At 38.8% G+C, this 13,438-nt stretch overlaps 2 protein-coding genes across 3 annotated transcripts in view; one reads left to right on the forward strand and one right to left on the reverse strand.

The window, feature by feature from the left end:
* Positions 1-218: 218 nt before the first annotated feature.
* LOC101849943 (cell division cycle protein 123 homolog) lies at positions 219-5,067 on the reverse strand. Its single transcript, XM_005103100.3, has 2 exons — positions 3,574-5,067; positions 219-2,972 (listed from the first exon to the last, which is right to left on the reverse strand). Exons 1-2 carry the CDS (start codon positions 4,472-4,474, stop codon positions 2,767-2,769), a joined length of 1,107 nt encoding a protein of 368 aa, XP_005103157.1. The 5' UTR covers positions 4,475-5,067; the 3' UTR covers positions 219-2,766.
* A 4,444-nt stretch (positions 5,068-9,511) lies between these two features.
* Positions 9,512-13,438, forward strand: part of LOC101850185 (RNA-binding protein 45) — a 29,626-nt gene continuing 25,699 nt past the window's right edge. For both annotated transcript variants that reach the window (XR_004858780.1, XM_005103101.2), the window contains exon 1: positions 9,512-9,821. Coding sequence is in view for 1 of the 2 variants with exons in the window: in XM_005103101.2 (XP_005103158.1) it covers positions 9,641-9,821 (181 nt within the window). In the remaining variant the exon portion in view is untranslated. The remainder of the gene's footprint in view (positions 9,822-13,438) is intronic.

Raw genomic sequence — 13,438 nt, forward strand, 5'->3', positions numbered from 1 at the left:
TATAGAGAGAGAGAGAGAGAGAGAGAGAGAGAGAGAGAGAGAGAGAGAAGAAAATTATACACATGATGATTCCAAAGAACATGTAGCCTATATAAAATATATCACAAATGACAAGATAGTGATGTCAAAACTTAATTCAGATCATTCAAACTCAAAGTGAAATACATGTATACATGTATGCACTGGTGCCAACGATTAACTTAAGCATAACATTTATTAAAAGCCAACAAAAAAACACACCCTGAGCCAAATAATATAATACATGAACTTCATTTCCCAAATCAGGAGACAAAAACTTTTCTACTCTGATTACTCAGAAATTAAAAGATCTTGAAAACCTCAGGAGGATGGAAGGCTGGGGGCAAGAAATGTAGTTAACCCTTTTCAATTACAGTTGTTTGATCCTGGTATGAATTTTAAAAATTTCAATAAGGTTTTCTTTATCACTGGAAAGAGCAAATGAGAGTGTGTATACTTAAAAAACATCAGTAGCTGTACACAACCTGAACCAATTTCTCGAGATAACTAAAGTATGATACTGTTCAGGAACCTCTATCCTTTACCTGAGTATCTTCAAAATCGCAACGTGAATGTCTGAAAGCAATGGGCCTTATTAAGTAGGAAATATCTATTTTTACTGCCTCTCATTGTTGAGTGTATTCTAAGAGTATTGAAAATGGGCTGATTAAAAAGAGGAGAAAAATTCCTTGTACCAAAGTCAATAGGAGAGGAGATCATAAAGAGAAGACTGCATGCAGCTCACCTAGCAACAGAGAGCATGCTGAGAAGGGCAAGCCGACTGTTTTCAGGCCAGGCATAACTGCTGAAATAAAACAAATGGCTGACAGTTGTCAGCAGAGCAAGCCAAGAAACCAGAGAGAAATACTGGTACAACACAGTAGTGGACGAGCACCATGGGAAAAGCTTGGATCTGATATTTTTAAAATAAAAGGTTCACAGTATCTAGTTCTGGTAGACTATTTTCCAATTTCCTTGAGGCCGACTATTTGCCAACATCGACATCTGAAACGGAAATCACCAAAAAGAAATCACATTTTGCTACATATGGAGTGCCAAAAATGCCTGTCACTGACTGTGGATCACAGTATACAGCTTCCACTTTCATACAGTTCACACAACACTGGAGTATCACTCATGTACGATCATCTCCGGGCCATCACCAAGCCAATGGAAAGGCTGAATCGGCAGTAAAAATAATAAAAACCAGGATGAAACGTTGTGTGCTTGATTACGAAGATCAATACGAAGCACTTTTAGAACTTAGAAACACCCCAAGACAAGACTGGACAGTTCCAACCCAGATGATGTTTCAGACAGAAATAAGAACGCTCTTGCCTCAAATGAAAAAGTAAAATTATGTTCCAGACAATGACATGAAAAGATTAATAGCTCGCAAGATGAAAGTCAAGAGACTATTTGACAGAAAGGCCAGAGATATGAATCCCCTGCAAAAGAGTCAGACTGTTTATTACCCAACTCCTGATAAACCCGGTTGGAACGCAGGTAAAATCAAAGAAAAGATCGACATCAGATCCTATAAAATGGAAGGGGAAGCTGGAGGCACCTTCATCAAGAATAGGGTGCATTTGAGACCAAAATAAATACCTTTTCACGAAAGGAAGGATGAACCTGACGACAACGTCATGCAGACCCCAGCAAAAGGTCCTGCAGTAAACGATCACAGCTTGCGAAGACGACACAGCACCACTGTTGATCCGCCTGATTGAAAAGTTTCAGCTCTTCACGGGTCGAGCTGATGCAGTCAGACTGTTGATTCTGTTGAATCTACCACAAGTCAACAACTAACCACTTCACGACCCACAAGCTCGAAACAAACCTGACTCCTCATCCAAATCATAGCAATGTGCAAAACAAACACTACTCAACCAGAAGTGGCTGCAGTGTCAAACTCAACCCAAAGTATACATACGGTTGAGATGATAGATTACACCAAAATTAGATCCATGGCCTGTTTTAATAAAGATTGTGATACATACATTTTTGTTAGCATGCAACATGCAGTCTATAACAGCATCAAAACAAAGCAGTACTGTCTACACAACTGAGCATTAGCCACTATGCATAACACTTGTCCACCATCAGAATAGTAGAGCTCTGTTTAGAAATCAAAATTTAAATGACAAAGTTCCATACTCATCACTGCTGAGAACTGACCAGCAGATGACCTGACCAAGTCAAAAGAACTTATCGAAAAAGATATTTTTGAAAAGACAAGGAACAGAAAATTTCGATTTGTGTTATTAGAAAATTAATGTTAGTGGACAATCATGACAGTCCATTCTAGTAGAAATCAGACACGAAGTGGAGGGATTGCTGTTTGATTTAAAAGGTTTACAGTTTGATTTAAATCAGTATTAATTTCTTGGGAATGGGATTCAGGAGCTAGAACGCTTTCTATTTTGTGTCTGTAAAGCTCAAATAATATTAGTAGTAGAATTACTTATTATTATTTAACTTGCCAATGAAGAGTGTTTCTTATAAAGGGTTTTAAGCATCTACACAGAGCACACAAGAAAATTATGAATGGCATTACATGCCTGGATAACTGCAGAGAATAAGAAATAGGGTAGGTCTACACTGTAAAAGATTTAAGTTTGAAAGGTAAAAAGAAATGAGAACAAAACTAAATGAAACATTCCGCAGAAAAATGTGCATACACACCAAACTTATATTTAGAAACACACATAAACACATGAACACAACATGACAATAATTATGAAGGATCTAATTTTCTGATTTGCATGCATTGATCAGGTCTTTCATTCCAGCTGGAAGCATGCTTTTCGCACCTGGTCTAGGCTTTTCAGTGACCCTGAAAACCAAATCCTGATGGGAACCTTCGAGCAACTGTTTCTCACGTTCCCAGCTGAACAATGCTGAATCTGTTGTAGGCAGAAATGGGTTGATTTCAATAACCCATATCTTTGAACCTGACAGAAAAAACAAGGAAAGAGATCAGTACAGAACAAAGTAAAAAACATTAATTTATACTTACAAACTTAAAAGTTCTGTCTCGCTTTCTTTCTCTCTCTCTTTCTCTGTCCGTCTGTCCGTCCGTCCGTCTGTCTGTCTCTCTCTCATTTAAATATCTGGAAAAAAAATGTCTGCATGAAGTGTACTAAGAACCCTTCTCACCAAAAAAACCTCTTTCTTCACATACACATGTACACACACACACACACATACACACAAACAGAGCACACATGGGTGAGCGTGCGCACATGGCACACATAATTTCAAACACATAAAAACATTATTTTTAAAACCCATATAAAAATAAATAAATAAATTTGTGTTTTTTAAAGTTCAGTCACACTATGTAAAAAGAAAGTTTTTAACCATATAAGGTGATCCACATTTAAATCTTGTAACAAATAGAAGTTGTTCGACCACTGCTGAACTTTGGCCAGCCAAGTCTGCCACATATATATGCTGTTTATCAAGAACAAAATCTTTTCCATAGCACTGTTACTTAAAATTTTGTTGGCCTACATTATTTTAACAATTCTGACAAAATAAGACGAGACCAACCTTCTCCGCAAACTGCAAAGTCAATGATAAAACTGTGCAAAAATCCCTGCAACTTCTCTGCAATTTCTTGTTCATAGAATCTGTGAATTAGGTCACAGTAATATTGCTGATTCTCTTTGAGCCTCTTGGAGTAATACAAAAAGTTGTATTGTGAAATTGCAGTCATTCTTCTGTTTGAGACAAAAGCTCTGAATTCCATGTCAACATCTATCTCCACAAACTTTCTAATGACCCAATTTTCTCTGAACCGATCAGGGACTGCGAGGGCTAACAAAAGGTCCTGATATGTACGTTCGCTTCTAAAACAAGCATCCAAGGCTTCATCAGCCGTTGACATGCGTAACGCTTCAAAACAAGCTTTAAGTAAACACTTAATCTGAGTATTTTCCAGAAAACGTTCTTCTTTCTGTTCTTTCTCGAGGTAGTGTTTATACAAGCTTTTGAATCTGTCTTGAGCTAGAGGAGCATCTTTTGGACTGCGACTTGACAGTTTTATGAACACAAACTTTGCTTCTTCTTTTCTTGTAAAAGAATCTATCGCTGTTTGCAATCTACATGATATATCTTCTACTTTCACAAGTTCCTCCGCACTTAAATTTTCTTTCCAAGAAATTGTTGATATTCCAGAAGGATCAAGATTGGCAAAAAGCCTTCGATAAACATTCACAAACATATTAGCTTCATCTATAGTGATAGGAACAAATTCACTTGGGAATGTGAAGTCTTTCAAATATTGAAGCCATTCTTCCATATTAGCATCCAAAACACTTTCCTGATACGCATTTATTTCATCTTGATGCAGAAATCCCCCTGTTTTGGGGCTTGAGTAATCTCTTGTGAGTTCCCCCGTACTTTTGAGTTTGACAGATTGTAACTGCTCTGCTAAAGTCTTTTCAGTCATCGTGAAAGGAGGTACAGACAGAGCCTTTAAGTTTAGCTCTTTCCAAAGCTATGATTGTTGACGTCTTAGCATAGAGCCTAATAATAATGTAAGTCCACTGGAAAAGCGGTGACACAAGGCGCATTACCTCTCCTCTCCATAACACGGTTGAGGACAAATTCGAAATTACAGCACAGATGGAAACAAAATGAACCAATACGAGTAAACTTTAAAATATATATAGATATATATATATAAAATATGCAATAATGTATGACGGCGGAGATCTTTTAGGTCTCAAGAAAAATGATCTATGAAGAAGTTAAAACTTGCGAATACTTTCTTCGACTATTTGTAAATTGCTTTTTTAAAAAGTAATCAGTACAGTATCTCGAGAATTGTTCGATTATTGTGTTGCTGAAATAGCCCAGGCAATGGTATAGGCCTAGGCCTAGGCTGTGCAGAGCTATTTACTATCTTTGGCTATATTGGCGTTGAGAATACGATACCAATGCCAATAAATAGCCGATTCAAGTTGTGCCGTATCGATGTCAGTATAATATTATTATCTTTGATGCGAATGAAAACAATGATGAATGAATAAGTTTCTAATTTTGGGGTTGGTGTTGGTGGTGGTGTTGGTCCGACCAGGACCGAGCGGTCCGAAGGGTCCTGGTTTTTCACGTTAGGCTAGGTCTTGGACGCAGAATTCTATGGTCTTGGATGATACGAAACGTTTGCGTTTCTTTAAATAAATTCTCCCCTTAGTTTAAAAGCCTCTACGACGTTTGAAGCCTACTGAAATCAAGGTGCACGTTAAGCCAGTCTCAAGGGGCCTATTATACTCCGGTCCTTTCTCTGGAGTCAATAAATATCCCATCATATTATTATAATATTATCAAAACCTCACGGGTTTTGTCCAGAAATTAATATGATGAAACACGAACGGTGCTTGAGAAGCCCAAAGAAAATGTTAGAAGAGTAACAGCCAATTTAGGGGTCTAGATCTAATGGTAAAACTACAATTATAATGGAATAATAGATTGTTCAAAGTGTGAACGAAGTGTAAGAAACAAAAGTTGGGGAAATCTTAAAGTACCACAACTACAATATTGTTTATAAATTTTCTTTTAAAAATAAGTTCTCACATAATAATTTATTACATGAAGGGTTAGATTTTCTATACGGCCTATGTTGACCAATATAATCTTAACTTTCCAGTGCATAATCTGTTTTTAGTTTGTTTTTGGTTTTTTTAATTAATTTGTTTTGTTGTTGCTGTAGTTGTTGTTGCTTGTTTTTACCGCTTATCGAATGATAAGTCACCGAGGTAGCCTGACAAAGCACAGTACATAAGCATTGAATTCTCGAAATGTGGAAATTTTGGTAGAACTTGAACGTGACAGACCTAATAAAATCTGGGAAGCTTACTTTTTTTTTTTCTTTTTTTTTGGCGTTCTGTCAGGAATTGCCACTTTGGGTTTTTTTCGGCCAAATTCGTTCGAAAAGTTATTGCGTTGTGTAATAGTGGTAATAGGGAATCATCGACTTTTCTTTTGTCATTTCCGGTAAATTCTTGCAATAACCCCTCGTTCTATTGCTATTAACAAGCCCACAATTCGTGTGATATTCCTCGAAGCAGAATAGAAAATCTGTCTAACGGCTAGTGGGCCTTTTTTCATCAATAAATGAGACGTGTACAATAATAGTATGCTCCAAAACGAGAATTGTTTGCCTTCATCCACAGAATTCTACACTTAGTGTAGAATTCTCTGCCTTCTTCTGATGAGTTTCAGATAATTGTATAAGTAATCAACTTATAGATCTAGATCTGCAACAGATATTGTTAATATGGGACCTGTAGCCTTTTCTCAGAGGGATAGCCAATAGAAAACTGAACGCAGTAACTTCAGATATTATGTCCTGCAACGTCTGCTGGGGTGCTGGGCTTATAATTAATGCAGCTCGGATCAGCCCTACCTGAATTTCTTTACCAAAAGTTACTAAATTCTGCTTGCTAAAATCAAAACACACAATTAATAAAAGTTATAAAAGGAACGAATATATTCTGAAAAGAGTCACACCAAGTGTACTCATACGAAACGTTGATAGGGCATAATTACGTGATTAGTGATTTGATTTGTCTTATTGTACTATTTACCGTGGCTTTATTAGCTCTTGCTGGGGAGAATGTCATTGTATTGTTGTATTCCCACATATAATACTGAATATAATCGAGGTAGTGACTTTCGCATGGGATCACATAGGAAAGAAGGAGCAATCAAACCACTCAAAATCAACACTTCGATCCAACCACTCACTCTTAAGTGTAGTTCATACTGATGTAACACAAAGGCATAACACATACAGCCCCCCACAAGCGTCTGATGTAACACAAAGGCATAAAGAGCAAAGCCCCTCACGAGTTTTTGTAAGAGTTTTACGGAACTTGCAACACAATTTAATAAGGTTATTTATAAGTGCCGAAGATAAGGTGTTATTCAAGCCTTGGGAGTAACAAACACAAAAAAGGAGGACGATAGATGTTTGATAGGAAGGAGCAAACCACACCAGAGCATCCCCAACCACCCACAATTTTTATGTGTGTCCAAAATAATAGGTACGGCCGATTATTATTATCGATTAATAATAATAATAAAATAATTTTTTTGCTTATCTTTGTACAGCAACCATTTCCCCCCCACCCATTCTCACTAGACTAACCTGGCAACCACATTTTTGCTTGTGGACACTTGGACACTGCTGCCAATGCTGGCTGGCTTCGCGTTGCGGTATCTGTCTTCCGGTGTGTTCTGTTCACTAGTGGTGTGCGAGTAAGCGAAAAATCTTGGTCGAGTAATGATCGGTTAAATGCAAAATTGTTCGGTTAACCGATGAAATTGACCGAAAAAATTTTCTCGACCAAGAAATCTAGATCGAGCAGGGGTCAAAAGTCATCGCAGCTGCGCTGTAAGCACGCATTTTTCAGCTGATGTCTGGATCTAAAAATAGCCTAGCTTTTGGTCTTCGTCGCTTCGCGCGGTATAAAAATAAGAGTCAAATAGATCGAGAAGATGCGTGCAAAGTTAGTTAATTTGTTTAACATGTATTTTGATTGCTCCTTTCGGGAAAATTGAAGAATACTGGACCACTCGTATTATTGCGAGAGAATGGGGGGGGGGGGGGGGGGCGGTTCTAAGCTAGGCCTACCTGTGTGAGAGGGATTAAAAGTGGATAAAAACTGGGGAAAATCATGAATTCCTAAGGTTGTCGAGACATAGTCAAAAGTTGTCCGAATCCGCTGGTCCGGTAGGCCTATTCTTCAATCTTACTTCCTTTTTTTTGTTTCTTCGCTCAGTTTCCAGCCCAGATCGAGCATATTTTATTAATAGGTTAGGCTAATTCATTGTGCTGGTATTTATTAAATGTGTTTTTCAAGAAAAGTAAAGATCTAGGCATAGAAACAAAAATCAGCACAGTAATACAGAATAACAAGTTGCAGATCAAAGTGGAAGCGTTGAAATTAAGTAAAAAGAGGAAAGCATCCAAATTACTAAGATTGAGAATGTGAACAAGTCTAGATCGGACGAAATATTCTGGCTTAAGAGGTCAGAATGAGAGCAGAGAGAAATGAAGAGGAACTGAAATAAAGACTTGGTTTGTATAGATGCCAGTGGGTCACTGGTTTGCATGATATAAATCAGCTGATCGGACAAAGTGAGAACAACAACAACACTAGATCTAGCCTACAGACGATGCGTTTCAAGGTCATGTAGGGCCAGACGTAGATCTAGTAAGCCTACGATTCTGCTGCTGGCATGTTGGAGGGGCCTGGGTTTACGGGTTTTAATACGTTTTTATATTGTTGTTGCTGTACTGTCAGTAAATCATTTAGAAAATGGTACCAAAGATGCTTTTGGAAGAGAGCGACCTAGCGCGAAAAGCTCGCGCATACGCTTATCAACGAAAAGACCCTCATATTAAACCTGGCTAGATCTAAAAATAAAATGTTCCGTTATGAATATTGATAAGTTGACACACTTGTCTCGCTTTCGTGCTGGTGGCGCGAGACATTTGCCAAGTTGTTGGTTTTCCAGGAGCACAGCCATTTCAATGTCTTTTACCCTCAGTGCAGTTAAAAAACCGCGACAGTCTAAAAATAAAGAGTGGCTGCTGGGTTTGACATTCAACAAGATTCCCAATTGTGTATCTGATAGTAAATATACTCTTGGGCAGCTATTTCCTAATTAGAATATACGACTTTATTCTATTTTGACTAATAATATGACTTTAAAATATGTTTGGCATTTGTTTGTCAGCAACAAGTAATTTTAGCGTTTGATTGCTATTTGTTCGAACAAATTTCATCATTGCCAGTTTGAGGTTTACCCAGGAGCCAGGAGCACCATTATCCCAAAAGCCTAAACGAACACAAAACCGCGACCGTCAACAATTGAAAAGGATACTAGCTTTTGTACTGAATAATGAGCTCCCAGTTCTACTATTATATTAAAAATATATCTTACAGAATTATAACTGTTATTTCACTCTTTTTAAAGCTAGAAGTTTGCCGTATTTAAAAATGAGGCAAAGATAAATATTACGTTTCGCGTTTGTTTGATAGTGACAATCAGTTTTGGCGTTTGATTGATGTTTGTTCGAGTAAGTTTCATATATCTGATTGCCTGTTTGAGTGTTACCCAGGAGCACCATCCTCGGGAAAGCCTAAATGGCGAACACAAAAACACAACCGTCAAAAACTGAAAATGATACAGGTTTTTATACTGGATAATTAAAACAGATTCTACTATCATGATAAACATACATTTTATGAAATCGTAAATGCTTATTGCATTTTGTTAAAAGTTTGAAGTTTGCTGGTTTTCAAAACGATGCAATGACAAAATATGGGTTTCGCGTTTGTTTGATAGCGACAATTAATTTTGGCGTTTGATTGATGTCTTGCTCGGTCAAGAAACCATTTTGGTCGATTTACTCGACCAAGAATCTTGCTCGGTTAATCGAAAAATTTGATCGATCAATTGCACCACTACTGTTCACTGTTCAGTGTTCTCAGTGTTCAGTGTGGTGTATCACCAAGTCTTGTTCAAGTTCCAAGTCGCGTTTTCTTGACTGAATAAAGTACTCAGTTCAAGTGCATCGAACAAAGTTGTCAACGTTTGTTTAATGTGTTCTGATAAAATGTCCGGACGTGAGTCGAGAGGGTTAGACGACCCGCCAAACAGTAGGCTGTTTATACTGTGTCAGAAGGGTACCACTGAGCAAGAATTCCGAGATTCGTTTGACCAGTATGGAACAATTGAAGATATTTGGATCATCAAAGACAAAAGGACTAATGAAGACAGAGGTAAGAATAGAGATGAGACCAATATCCCACAATTCTAGATCTAGAGACTAGAGGAAGTTTGGGTATTTTTTTACTTTCCCTCCCGTCTCACACTCAGCTACCAGTTGTCTATTTTCTACTAGATCTAGATTCTAAATATTGATGCGCTGAACACGAATATCAACTTCATTTCCGTCGCAAATTAATGGTTTTTGAAATATTTGATTGTTTTTAACCGAGATAGACATGCTTTGGACCAATCGGGGGGTTCCAGGGGGGCCTGCCCCACTGGGGTAAAAGAAAATCTGGGGGGTTGCAGGGGCAGGGGGGCATGCCCCCCTGTTTTTACACCCATAATTTGATATTTTACAGTTAGATTTGAAATTGTCTTGAAAATAATTGATTTGCGACAGTTTTAGTGGCTTTATGTGTGATCTGCAGCAAACAGTACAGCAGTTTGACCCCTGAAACAGTGCATCTGTGTGCGGGAGTGAAAGTAAAAATTTACCGAAGTTTGGTACAAAATTGACGGAAAAATCCGTAAAATTAAAAGAGACTCAGACTGGTAAACTTGCTTTCAATTTCAAATCACTTTCACTCCCGTTATTCAGATCATCATCATTGTCATTGTTAGTGAGAGTGATCTGATGATCATGATAGTAGATGGCGGCCACCTCTACAATAGCGCAGGCGGGCCTTTTGGCATTTTTTCATATTCGGACTCGTGTCCGAATAGTCACTTCGTTTACTGTGAGGAAGTGGCTATTCTCACCGGGTGAGAATAAAAATACGATCTACCTCTCACCCCGGGTGAGACTTGCCAGCATAGGCTATTCTCACCCAGTGTGAAACAAGACCTGCTTTTCCTCATTTTGGAATAGACCTGGATTCTAGATCTAGATCTAGATCTACTGTCTATCGGTGTGGATGATCAAAATCAAATTGATAAAAGCCAAGAAAAAATTATGTTAAAGCACAAAAGTAAAAGTAAGCTAATTTGATCGTCTTCAAAGATGCTATGGCTATTTCACTTTTCGAATCGAGCCGAACTACGCGGGTCGCCATTTTGTTTTGCCCGGAAGTTCTCGCAAGATCTACTCCTCCCCTCTCTCTCTCTCTCCCTCTGTCTCTTTCTGTTGACCAAAACAAAGTTAAAAAATGAAAAAATGATGTTAAAAAACAAAACTAAAATTTGATTTGGTTGTCTACAAAGATGCTACGGCTATTTAACTTTCCGAATCGAGCCGAACTACAGTCTACGCGGCCATTTTGTTTTGCCCGAAAGTTCACGCGCTTCTCCTCTCTCTCTCTCTCTCTTTCTCTCTCTCCACTGCCCACAGACAAAATTGCACGCTTTTAGGCTAACACTAACAGTAGTATAATAGATCTAGAACGTTTGTTCACAGCACAGAATTCTATAATTTTGTTATCACAGTGTAGAATTCTGTGGTTCAGGGTGAACACTTCACTGGTTGGCCGAGGCTATAACGGTGAACGCCCACCGGGTGAGAATGGCCAAAAGACTCGCCTGCGCTATTCTCACCCGGGGTAGGCCAACCAGTGTAGCGTTCACAGTGAACAAACTTTTCAGCACTCTTTGTTGAAAGTGCAATTTTGTCTGTGGGCAGGAGAGGAGTAGCGTGAGAACTTCTGGGCAAAACAAAATGGCGACCTGCATAGTTCGGCTCAATTTGAAAAGTTAAATAGCCGTACCATCTTTGCAGACGACCAAATTAATTTACTTTTGTGTTTTAACATCATTTTTTATCTTTGTTTTTGTCCATTTGATCGTCCACACCGATAGAAGACAGTAAATTAGCATTCAGAAAGAGAGTGCAAGAGAGAGGAGACCAAGTAGATCTTGCGAGAACTTCCAGACAAAGCAAAATGGCGACCCGCGTAGTTCGGCTCGTTTCAAAAGTGAAATAGCCATAGCTACTCTGTAGACGACCAAATTAGCTTACTTTTGGGCATTCCTGTACTATTGCGGTCCCGCAAGATAGACTAATTTAGATCTGGTAAATTTTTACTTTCACTCCCGCACACAGATGCACTGCTGCGGGGGGTCAAACTACAGTACTGTTTGCTGCAGATGACACATAAACTCGCATAAAGCCAGCAAAACTATTGCAAATCAATTATTTTCAAGAAAATTTCAAATCTAGAATCTAACTGTAAAATATCAAATGGGGCACCTAGCCTCAGTGTCTACGTACATGGTAACCGGGCACCTAGCCTCAGTATCACGTACACGGTAACCGTGCAGTCCAGAACTCAAAGTTCAGTTTTTTGTCATCCGGTGTTGCCTTCATCCCCACCCCTCCCCCGACTGTACATGATACATTTTAAAAAATCAATAATACCCCCCTTTCCGGAGCCCTATACTTTGCAGCGCACAGACTTTGAATGAACTTTGGTGACCCCAACTGATACTCACAATGTGATGCGCCCACACAGGTTCACTGACCAGTCAAGATGGCGAGCCCGACACAACGCTTGTATGGCTTTCTTTTTTTTTCATCAAGTGACAGCACAGGACAAATATTGATTTATTTTCGTTCCGGTTACCGTGTATGTAGATACTGAGACTAGGTGCCCGGTTACCGCATACGAAGTTACTGAGACTAGATGCCCGGTTACCGTGTACATAGACACTCCGAAAACTAACTATTTAAAAAACTATTAATTTGCTACGGAAATGAATTTGATGTTCGTGTTCAACGCATCAATATTTAGTAGAAAATGGACAACTAGTAGTTTAAGTGTGAGACGGGATGGAAAGTAAAATAATACCCTAGATAACTAAATCACACAAAAGCAAAGACTAAGTTACTGGATATTGATATTGATTTAAATATTCGGTATCAGTGTTTTATCAGTCGATCTAGCCTACCAAATGAGCAGTAGAATTTCACTTGTATTTTCAAGACAAGAGGGGTTTTAGGGGGGCATGCCCTCCTGGTTTTGACCATAATTTTATGTTTTGCAATCGGTTTGATTGGCTATCTCTCCATAGGCCTAACGGCCCGCGCATCAAAATGTAATCGTTTAGATCCAGAAGTAATCGTTGGTGGGGTCAAAACGAGTATCCTCAAACGGGGCCACAATTGTACAGGAGTACCTACTTTTGTGTTATAACGTCATTTTTTCTTTGTTTTTGTCTATCTGATCATCCACACCGATCATGGGTGCCAGACCTCTGGGCCCAGCCCGGAAATTTGGGCTGACAAAATTTCACAGCATCACTTTCCGGGTTGCATCGGGTCTTGTATGCAAAGATACTAGAGCAGCGCATAAAAGACCTATTGTAGAGAGAAATTTGAGCAAAGCTCAGTTTGGATTCCGAAAGGGAAGAGGATGCACGGATGCCGTATTCGCATTACGACAGATATGCGAGAAAACAATAGAACACAACAAAGAATCCAACATCGTCTTTATAGACCAAGAGAAGGCTTTTGACAGAGTAAACCATGGCGTCAGCAGACCTGCCACTCATCCCGATTTAATCGGGATATCCCGATTTTTTGCCCCAAATCTCAAGCATCCCGATTTTCCCGATTTCGATCGCCAGTATCCTGATTTTTTTTTTGTGGTTTCGTCTGTTGCGTCCGATTCTTGGAGAAAAAAATATAAAAAGT

This window comes from Aplysia californica, unplaced genomic scaffold, assembly GCF_000002075.1.
Source record: "Aplysia californica isolate F4 #8 unplaced genomic scaffold, AplCal3.0 scaffold00358, whole genome shotgun sequence".
NCBI classification, from domain to species: domain Eukaryota; kingdom Metazoa; phylum Mollusca; class Gastropoda; order Aplysiida; family Aplysiidae; genus Aplysia; species Aplysia californica.